The sequence below is a fragment of the Choloepus didactylus genome, chromosome 7, assembly GCF_015220235.1.
Source record: "Choloepus didactylus isolate mChoDid1 chromosome 7, mChoDid1.pri, whole genome shotgun sequence".
In the NCBI taxonomy this organism is placed as follows: Eukaryota; Metazoa; Chordata; class Mammalia; order Pilosa; family Megalonychidae; genus Choloepus; species Choloepus didactylus.
The window spans coordinates 121,524,713-121,535,492 of NC_051313.1; the positions used below are offsets into that span (position 1 = coordinate 121,524,713).

General features: G+C 46.9%; 1 protein-coding gene across 1 annotated transcript; it reads right to left on the reverse strand.

Annotated features, from left to right (window-relative positions):
• Nucleotides 1–2,112: 2,112 nt before the first annotated feature.
• Nucleotides 2,113–5,505, reverse strand: LOC119539479 (class I histocompatibility antigen, Gogo-OKO alpha chain-like). Its single transcript, XM_037843098.1, has 8 exons — nt 5,404–5,505; nt 5,000–5,269; nt 4,487–4,762; nt 3,575–3,850; nt 3,348–3,452; nt 2,905–2,937; nt 2,688–2,735; nt 2,113–2,520 (listed from the first exon to the last, which is right to left on the reverse strand). The coding sequence occupies exons 2-8, from the start codon at nt 5,235–5,237 to the stop codon at nt 2,444–2,446; spliced, it is 1,053 nt and encodes a 350-aa protein (XP_037699026.1). The 5' UTR covers nt 5,238–5,269; nt 5,404–5,505; the 3' UTR covers nt 2,113–2,443.
• Between the last annotated feature and the right edge of the window lie 5,275 nt (nt 5,506–10,780).

Consider the following 10,780-nt stretch of genomic DNA (forward strand, 5'->3'; position numbering starts at 1 on the left):
ACTTTGTGAACAAGACACCTGTCCTACAGGAGATACTAAAGGGAGCACTGCATGGTGATAGAAGACAGGAGTGTGTGGTTTGGAACACAGTTTGGGGTGATGGTAGCACAACAATGTAAGTACACTGAACAAAGGTAAATATGAATACGGTTGAGAGAGGAAGGTGGGGAGCATGTGAGACACCACAAGAAAGGAGGAAAGATAAAGACTGGGACTGTGTAACTTGGTGAAATCTAGAGTATCCAACAATTGTGATAAAATGCACAAGTATGTTGTTTTACGAGGGAGAACAAGCAAATGTCAACCTTGCAAGGTGTTAAAAATGGGGAGGCATTGGGGGAGGGATGCAATCAGCATAAACTTGAGACTGTAACTAATAGAATCATTGTATTATGCTTCCTTTAATGTAACAAAGAAGATATACCAAGGTGAATGCAGATAAGAGGGGGGGATGGGGAGGCATGTTAGACACTTGACATTGGTGGTATTGTCTGATTCTTTATTCTACTTTGATTTAAGGTTATTTTTCCTTTTGCTGCTTCCTAGCTGTCTTTTTTTTTCCTCTTTCTTTTGCCTCTCTACCTTCTTTGACTCTCCCTCCTGCCTTGTGGAAGAAATGTAGATGCTCTTATATAGATAATGGTGAAGGTGGTGAACACATAAATGTATGACCATGCAGAAAACCATCGACTATTTACTTGGGATGGAATGTATGGTGAGTGAACAAAACCATATTAAAAAAAAATGGGTTGATGACAAAACCTCAAGGGCAATACACTGAGTGAAATAAGCCAGACACATTAGGACAGTTATTGCAGGGTCTCACTGATAGGAACTAATTATAATATGTAAACTCATAGACATGAAATATAAGGTACCAAGATATAGGACAAGGCTTAAGAATGGGGAGTGGTTGCTTAGTATGAGCAGAATGTTCAATTAGGATGAACTTAAATGTTTGGAAATGAACAGGGGTGTTGGTAGCAAGATGTGAGAATAACTAACAGCACCGAATGGTGTGTGAATGAGGAGGAAAGGGGAAGCTCAGAGTCATATATGTCACTAGAAGGAAAGTTGGAGGTCAAAAGATGGGAATGTATAAAACTGAATCCTATGGTGGGCAATGTCCATGATCAACTGTACAAATACTAGAAATCGCTTCCATGAACCAGAACAAATGTATGACAATACAATTAGAAGTTAATAATAGAGGGGCATATAGGGAAGAACTATATACCTATTACAAACTATATACTACAGTTAGTAGTATTTCAACATTTTTTCATAAACAGTGACAAATATACTATATCAATACTATGAGTCAACAATTGAGGGGGGTTGGTTAGGAATAGGGGAGGATTAGAATTTCCTTTTCTTTTTTTCTTTTTTCATCTTTCACTTTATTTCTTGTCTGGAGTAATGAAAAGTTTCTAAAAATTGAACAAAAATTAAGTGTGATGGATGCACAGCTGTATGAGGGTACCCAGGGGCAAGTGATTGTACACTTTGGATCTTTGGATAATTGTATGGTATCTGAACAATCTCAATAAAAATGAAAAAAAAAAAAAAAAAAAAAAAAAGGACGGTAAGAGCTGAAAGAGTCGGAAAATTAGTCCCTCGGTACCAGAGACTTGCATGTGCAGGAGCCGCCCTGGGCCTCGGGGGACAGTGATGGTCAACAGCCTCCTGCTGGGGCAGAGACGGGACACCAGAGATGGAGGAGACTAGAACTCATCCACAAGAACAAGGCAAACCATAATCCTCTACAAAATCACAGAATCATCAAATAAACACACAAACAAGGGTGACCAAGTGCTGGAGCAGCCCTGAGCCTGGGCTGACCTGGCCACATGGCGCCTTTGGTGCCAATGGTTCTACAGACGGGACAAGCACTGGGTGATGGCTGAGACCCTGTGACCACAGGTCCTGGTGAGACAAGGTTCACAGATGGGACAAGGACATAGGAACAGAGACAATGGCCCAGCCAAGGAGTGACTGAGTCAAAGCCGATGATGTCCTAAGCAATGACTGGACACAGGCCCCCCCATCCACCCTCAGCTCCCCACAGTCATCTCCTGCTCCCACCTGCAACACTCAGCACAGCAAACACTGTACGGTTCTCAAGTCAATTTATTTCCTTTCTTCAATTAAAAAATCTTTTCCCTCAATTGATTCATCAACCCTCCCTAACAGCAAGAATTTGTAAATACAAAATCACAGGCATATTCTCACTAAGAAGGGAAGTGAGAAGGGGCAGCTCAGAGCAACAAGAAGTTAAGACATGGGTGGAAACATCCAATACTGATGCTGCAGGAAAAGGAAAATCAATCCCTGCAGGGAACACAGGTCAGTGTGGAGAGGAAGTTGGGGGAATGCATGAGCCATCTCCCCCATCTTCACATTGTAGTAACACATTTAGATTCTAACACAGAAAGAAAAGTCTTCATATTGCAAAGGAAGGGGTTCCTGAAGTCACATGTCGGAGAGTGATCAAATCTTGTATCCTACGGTATTGTAATACTACAGAAGAAAATAATCAAGAGAAAGTCAGGTCTGTCACTGTAAATGTTGACATAATGAACAGTCCTCCACATACTCAAAATGTCCAAATCCAAGGAATCCCCATGACCCAGGCGTGTCCTCTCTGCCCCAACCCCTCTCCCATTTCAGGCCCTCCAGGGTCTCACCTTCAGGAGCCGTGAGAGACACATCCAAGCCGTGGGCACTGTTGCTGCCTGGGGAGGAACAAAAACAGGATCTGGTCAGAGCCCACAGGGGAGATGTGAGTGAAGAGGGAATTACGGGGTGGGTGAGCTGCCCCACGGGCTCCCGTCTATACTCTCCCAGTCTCAGGGATCAGACTTACACCCTCCACACCACCTCCCACCCTGTTCCAACACTTACGAGCAGCCTGAGCATAGCTCTCTCCTTGTCTATCTGTAGGAAAAAAATACTAGTGAGAGAGAGGATGTGAGGTTCTAGAGAATTAGTCCTGGATCCCAGGGAAATTTCCAGAACTGTGACTGCAGACCCAGGGTAGGATCAGGAAACATGAGGAAAGGAGATGAGTGGGGACTGGACTCTCTGTCCTCCTGGAGGTCTGTCCTCAGCAGGGACCTTCCCTCTGACTGCTGGGAACAAGTGCCTCAAAATCATCACTGTGGGAATATTATCTTTCATTCTCTCTTACGTTTTATAAAAGTATTAGCTAAGAGGCCCCAGGCTGGATCGGCACAAGTGTAAGGAGGGGCTTCATGGTACCAGGGAAGGGGCAAGGGCAAACTGCTACCCAAGGCCAGAAACTCCTTAGTGATACAAGAACCCTCAGACCCCACCCCCTTCCCGACCTGAGCGATTCTTCCTGCAGATCAGAACTCCAGCCACCACAGCTCCAAGGAGAACCAGGCCAGCCACGATTCCCATGATGAGGATGGTGGGATGTGAAGGCGGCTCTGAGAAGGGAAGGGAAGCTCAGGGGCCCTGACCCCCATGTCCCAGCCCTGACCCTGCTGGAAGAGCTCAGAAGTGCTCCATCTTTCCCTGATGGGAGGCCCTACCCTCACCCCCTCCTTACCCCATCTCAGGGTGAGGGGCTCAGACAGCCCCTCGTGCTGCACATGGCACGTGTATCTCTGCTCCTCTCCAGAGGGCACCACCACAGCTGCCCACTTCTGGAAGGTTCCATCCCCCGCAGGCCTGGTCTCCACAAACTCTGTGTCCTGGGTCTGATCCTCCCCGTCCTGCTGCCAGGTCAGCGTGATCTCCGTCGGGTAGAAGCCCAGAGCCCAGCACCTTAGTGCGACCTCATGGTCAGAGTTGGGGTGGTGGGTCACGTGTGCCTTTGGGGGGTCTGTGGGAAGGCCAGAAACTTCAGGAACTTTCCACCACCTCTCATGGGCCAATCAAGCAGCGTGCATGTGACCATCCTGAGAATGGAAAGGACATTTAGGTTGGGGGTAGGGAGTGTAAAGCCCTGATACACCAAAGTGGACACAGGAATATGGCATATTGAATTCTTTGGAAAGTTTTGGGATGAGGGTTAGACAGCCAAATGTTGGTGCTGCAGGTCTCTTGGGGGGAGAATAGGTATTTTGGTCCTGACGTCGACGGAGGTCGACTGACTCAGAAAAGCTACAGTCAGACCCCCCAAGATGGGTGTGGGGCAGGGAAGAGGGCCTGAGAGAACAACTCTCCAATGGTCCCCAAAGATGCTATCAGGTTAAAAGATAACTGCTGATCAGTTATTTGAGAGATCATCTCAGCCCCCCTCCCCCAAATTCCTCAGTCCCGGGAGATGCTGGATCCCTTAATTGTCCTTGACAGGGGTCGGGCCCTCTGGGCGAATCCCTCCTTGGTTGAGAGTCTGGAACCCCGGGCCGCCCCTCCCCCTCTGGACCCTAAGCGGGAGAGTGTTCTGGGATTCGTCCTGTTTCCTCCTCCCTGTGGGACGCCAGGGAGATCTGGGATGCACTCCGGCCCCTTATACCTGAGCGCTGCAGCATCTCCTTTCCTTTCTTCAGGTATCGTTGGAGCCACTCCACGCACTCCCCCTCCAGGTAGGCTCTGTAGTAGTCTGCATCTCTGGCCTCCTCCAGCTCGCGCCGGGAGATCTGAGCCGCCGTGTCCGCCGCCGTCCAGGAGCGCAGGTCCTCGTTCAGGGCGATGTAATTGGCGCCGTCGTAGGCTTCCTGATGGTACCCGCGGAGGAGGCGCCCGTCCGGCTCCACGTCACAGCCGTACATCCTCTGGAGAGTGTGAGACCCTGGCCCCGCCCCCAAGGTCAGCCCCGCCCACTTAGCCCCGCCCCCGCCCTGAACCCCGTGCGCCGGGTAGCGGCATCCCGTTTTCTTCTAAACTGGAAACGAAAGCGAGGAAAACTCCCTCCGGCACTCCCCGTGGCTTCGGGGTGAAGCTCGGACCGGGAGACTCGGGGCGACCCCCGCCTGTGTTTAGGGGATCCCGGGGCTTGTGACCTGCGCCCCGGGCCCGCGTCGCTCACCGGCCTCGCTCTGGTTGTAGTAGCCGCGCAGGGTCCGCAGGTTCACTCGGTAAGTCTGTGCGTTCTGCATTAAGATCCGCGTGTTCCGCTCCCAATACTCCGGCCCCTCTTGCTCCACCCACGGCGCCCGCGGCTCCATCCTCGGACTCGGGGCGTCGCTGTCGAAGCGCACGAACTGCGTGTCGTCCACGTAGCCGACGGCGATGAAGCGGGAATCCCCGCGGTCGGGCCGGGACATGGAGGTGCTGAAATACCTCAGGGAGTGGGAGCCTGGGGGCGGGGGGCGGGGTGAGACCAGGTCCCGGGTCGGGGTCGGGGACGCTAATTTCCGGGGTCCTTCCCCGCCGGGCGCTCCCCTCGCTCCCCCTCCGCGGGGACAGTTTCCCCCCCGGCCCCGCACTCACCCGCCCGGGTCTGGGTCAGGGCCAGGGCCCCCGAGAGCACCAGGAGGAGGGTTCGCGGCGCCAAGGTCGAGCTTCCCCATTAGGGGTAGAATCGGAGTCTGGGCGGGTCCGCGAGGACTTTATAACCGGGAGCCGCGGGGACGCTGATTGGCTTCTCCAGAAACCGGAGCCGCAATGGGAGTGAGCCCTGGGCCGCGTCATGAGTGTCCGGGCAGAAGGACCTGACACAGGTTGTGAGAGGGAGAAGTGAAACTCGGGGAGACGGGGAGTCCCCAGCGCTCGGCCTCCCCACCCCACACGCCAACCTCGGGGCCCAGACCCTGAGAGCCAAGACCCGGGTCCTGGGACTTGCCCTGACCCTCTCCCCCTGCACCAAGCACTCTGTGTCTCACTCTCTCGGTGAGTCCTGGTCCTGCGACTCTGCAGACTCACAAACTAGAGAAGAACCGAAAGAGATTTTGGTTGTGTGGGTGTCAACTCTATTTATATGTATCATATTAGAAATTAAAACAATTTAAAATTATTTATTCCTTTAGAATAATATTAATACTAAAACCCATTACATTTTGGTAACTATTTCTAAAAGTAAACAATGTAATGAGGAGAGTGGATTGTTTTACATTTTTGCAAGTCTCTTTCTTGTCTGTCTCAATAGAGCACACCTGGACTTCCATATCACGTTCTGTTAGTTTGGTGTGATCAAATATTCAGCCTCACACAATTATGTTTTAATAGCCTTTTCAAGTCAGTGTTGACATTCATCTTTAATACTATGCAAAAGTTCACAAATATTTCTTAAAGGTGAGTTGCAGTCTGAAATCTTATTGTTGAATATTTCGTATTGTCACAATAAAATTCTTAAGTCTGTCTTTGTGCATTGAATGAATCTTGTACTAATGCATGATCATTTTAAAGTAATTCATTGGCCCACAGATTTATGTGGGTCTTCCAGTATGGACACATTTCATTACATATTTCCAAAAGATCATACTTGTTACACTTAACACATATCCCGCCAGAAAATCTGTAATTATTGGAAAGCAGTCAAGCTTAAGGTGATGGATACAAGTTTTCCAAAATTCTAATTTTGGAGTTTTCTAATTCTAAGTTTCTCTTGAGAGCTTACCTCTTATTATTGGTGACAAATACACTCAGTAGATTTCCATGAGGTGACCGATTCACATTGTTCATTTTAAAGGTGTCTGCATAGTATCCAAATTCAAATAGCCTTAGTTCTTTTGTCTTTGATACTTTCAAATAAGAATGTTTTACTATTAAAAAAAAAAAAGTGGCCAGTTCAGTTCAAACAAATTTTTTTTCTTTTAGACCAACATGGTACTTTGGTATTGTGCTGGTTTGAATGTATTATGTCCCCCAGAAAAAGCCATATTTTTTGATGCAATCTTGTGGGGCAGACATATTAGTGGGGATTAAGTTGGAACTTTTGGATTAGGTTGTTTGCATGGAAATGTGCCCCACCCAACTGTAGGTGATGACTCTGATGAGATAATTTCCATGGAGGCGTGGCGCCACCCATTCAGGGTAGGGCTTGATCAGTGGAGCCATATAAATGGGCTGACAAACAGAAGGAACTCAGTGCAGCTGTGAGTGACATTTTGAAGAAGAGCTACAGCCAAGAGGGACACTTTGAAGAAAGCACAGGAGCTGCAGATGAGAGACAGTTTGAAGATGGCCATTGAAAGCAGACTCTTGCTCCAGAGAAGCTAAGAGAGGACAAAGGCCCCAAGAGCAACTAAGAGTGACGTTTTTTAGGAACTGAAGCCTAGAGAGGAACGTCCTGGGAGAAAGCCATTTTGAAACCAGAACTTTGGAGCAGACACCAGCCACGTGCCTTCCCAGCTAACAGAGATTTTCTGGACATCATTGGCCATTCTCCAGAGAAGGTACCCTACTGTTGATGGACACTTTATGGCCTTGAGACTGTAACTGTGTAACCAAATAAACCCCCTTTTATAAAAGCCAATCCATTCCTGGTGTTTTGCATTCCAGCAGCATTAGCAAACTAGAACAGATTTTGATACCAGAGAAGTGGGGTGCTTTTACTGCTGAGTTTGCAAACACCAAACATGTTGGAACGGCTTTTTAAATGGATAAGGGGAAGATTCTGGAAGAATTGTGAGCAGCTTGATAGAAAGGGTCTAAACTGCTTTGAAGAGACTGTGGAAATATGGACTCTGAAGATACTTCTGATGAGGCTTTGAGCAGAAATGATGAATGTGTTGTTGCAAACTGGAAGGAAGGCGATCCTTGTTTTAAAGTGGCAGAGAATTTGGCAAAATTGAGTCCTGGTGTTGGATGGAAGGCAGAATTTGAAAGTGGCAACCTGGAATATTTAGCTGATGAGATCTTCAAGCAAAATATAGAGGAAGTGACCTGGCATTTACTTGCAGCTTATAGTAAAATGCAAGAGGACGGAGATAAGCTGAGAAATGAACTCTTGGTTTCAAAGAAACCAGAAATTGGTGGCCTGAAAAACTCTGGGATTCCAGGGGGTGAAACCCCAGAAGCTACAGCCCAACGTGAGGATGCAACCAAATATGGAACACAGCTGCCATTTCAATAAAAGCCAAGATTGGAGATGGAGTTATCCAGAAAGGATTTGTGGAAAGTCCTGTTGTCTGATGGCTTTGCCCCATGTGCTTCATGTGAAGCCAACAGAATTTTTGCAAGATCTTTATAGAAGGAGCCACTGCCAGTCTGGACTGGAGGGGACAGACAAGGAACAAATTGAAAGAAAAATTTCTTCAAAGACAGAGCCATGGAGGTTGAGGTCTGGAGTCAAGAGGCCTTGGGCTGGGAGAGTGGAGTGGCCCACATGCATGGAAAGTGTGAGTTTGCCCCGGAGGTCGAGGGTGGGCCTTCTGCCTCGATGCTCCAGAAGAGTTTTGCCACCCCAGGACCCAAAGAGGGTGGAGCACATTCCCAGAGGAATGGGGAGAGCCTGGCTGCACCCCACTGTTCTGAAGGGGTTGAGCATGTGCCCCGGAGATGGAAGGGAATCCAGGTGCTGCCCAATGTTTGAGGAGGGTGGGGCCGAGAAGGTGGTCTCCCCAATGTGTGGATATTTTGGAGAACTCACCCCAGTATTTGGAGAGGAAAAGGCTGCTGAAAAGGCCCTTAGGAAGGGTTAGACTCCCACTCTCTCAAGCCCGAAGGATGCAACATCATTCGGTAAATGACTCTCAGACTTTGAAATCTAATGGAGTTTGTCCTGCAGGTTTTAGGAACTGTTTTGGTCCTGTGACCCCTGTTTTCCTTTCAGTTTCTCCTTATGGGAATGGGAATGTTTATCCTATGAATGTCCCTCCTTTGTATATTGGAAGCACATAACTTGTTCTAAATTCACAGATCCACAGCTAAAGGAAAATTATGCATTAGGACTGACCATGAGTGTAATTGATTTTGATGAAATCTTGTACTTAATGATTGTTATTGAAATGATTTAAGTCTCTGTGATATTGTGATGGGATGCATGTATTTTGTATTTGGAAAGAATATGTTTCTCTGGGGTCCAGGGGGTGGAATGTACTGGTTTGAATGTATTATGTCCCCCAGAAAAAGCCATATTCTTTGATGCAATCTTGTGGGGCAGACATACTAGTGGGGATTAAGTTGGAACTTTTGGATTAGGTTGTTTGCATGGAAATGTGCCCCACCCAACTGTAGGTGATAACTCTGATGAGATATTTCCATGGAGGTGTGGCCCCACCCATTCAGGGTGGGCCTTGATCAGTGGAGCCATATAAATGAGCTGACGGGCAGAGGGAACTCAGTGCAGCTGTGAGTGCCATTTTGAAGAAGAGCTACAGCCAGGAGGGACACTCTGAAGAAGGCACAGGAGCTGCAGATGAGAGACAGTTTGAAGATGGCCATTGAAAGCAGACTCTTGCTCCAGAGAAGCTAAGAGAGGACAAAGGCCCCAAGAGCAACTAAGAGTGACATTTTTTAGGAACTGAAGCCTAGAGAGGAACGTCCTGGGAGAAAGCCATTTTGAAACCAGAACTTTGGAGCAGACACCAACCACGTGCCTTCCCAGCTAACAGAGATTTTCTGACACCATTGGCCATTCTCCAGTGAAGGTACCCTACTGTTGATGGACACTTTATGGCCTTGAGACTGTAACTGTGTAACCAAATAAACCCCCTTTTATAAAAGCCAATCCATTCCTGGTGTTTTGCATTCCGGCAGCATTAGCAAACTCGAACAGGTATGTAGCAGAAGAAGAGTGCTTTATATGTACTTCCCACCTCATATAATAGAAAAAGAGCTGGAAGTGCTGGGCCTCCATGTCTGGCTCCAGAAAATGAACTCAGGGCCTTTTCTCCATCTCCAATAACCCTGTTCTCCATGGGAGACAAACAGCATCTTCTCCTTCCATTGGGGGCTTCTTCATTTATTACTATCTTGTCAGTTCTTTGATACTTTTAAGAAGATGGATTTGTCTTTTATGTGACTTTTTAAAACTGTTGTCAGTGGGAGGATTTGTCCACATAACCTAGCTCACTTCTTCCAGAAATGGAAATTGTAAGGCAACATAATTCAGTGAAAAATCATTGATCCTAGAGTAGAGAATCAGAATTTGGTTCCTAATGCATGACCTGGACATGAACTGTCAAGTTTTGTACTAGTATAGGAGATTTAAAAGTAATTTTCTTTTTGCAAACATTACTCAGCAAACACAGGAAATTTCCAGAGATACCCAAGGATGTACAAAGGTAAGTCTCATCACCCCACTTTCAGCCCTAGCCACCAAAGTCATCACACAGAAACCAATCACTGTTAACAATTTCTCACTTTTCTTCCTCCCAAATAAACAGAAATATTAATGTCTGTGGTGATGTCAATGAAAGCTCAAGCCACAGAGAGAAAATAATTTCAAGTCACATTTCTGATAATGGATTTCTATCCTTATTGTGGCTTTAAACAAAAATTTATTTTCTCGCAGTTCTGGAGACTGCCAATTCAAAAACAATATCTCCAGGTTGAAATCAAGGTGTCAGCTACAAGTCACTCCCTCTAGAGGCTCTAGCAAAGAGAGAATCTGTTCCTTGCACTTCCTGATTCTGGTTGCTGCCAGCTTTCTTTGGCTTGTGGTTGCATTTCAAAACCCTCAAAACACTACAAGAATGAAAAAACAACAACCCAATTTAAAAATGGGCTAAAGTGTGATAAGCCACTTCACCAAAGAAGATAGACAGATGACAAATAAGCACATAAAGACATGCTCAGCATCATTTGTCATTAGGGAAGTGCAAATGAAAACAAAAATGAGAAGTCACTACACATACCTATAGAGTGGCTAAAATTAAACAAAACAGAACAAAAAAGAGAGAAAAAATTGGGTTATTAGTTTCCT

What these genes read in the sequence shown, in the direction of transcription:
- LOC119539479 (XM_037843098.1), bottom strand. Translation starts at nt 5,237, where the DNA reads ATGTCCCGGCCCGACCGCGGGGATTCCCGCTTCATCGCCGTCGGCTAC. An exon ending in GGAGATGCTGCAGCGCTCAG is followed by an intron (nt 3,851 to 4,486) that starts GTATAAGGGGCC and finishes GCCTTCCCACAG; the next exon opens with ACCCCCCAAAGGCACACGTG. An exon ending in GCCCCTCACCCTGAGATGGG is followed by an intron (nt 3,453 to 3,574) that starts GTAAGGAGGGGG and finishes TTCCCTTCTCAG; the next exon opens with AGCCGCCTTCACATCCCACC.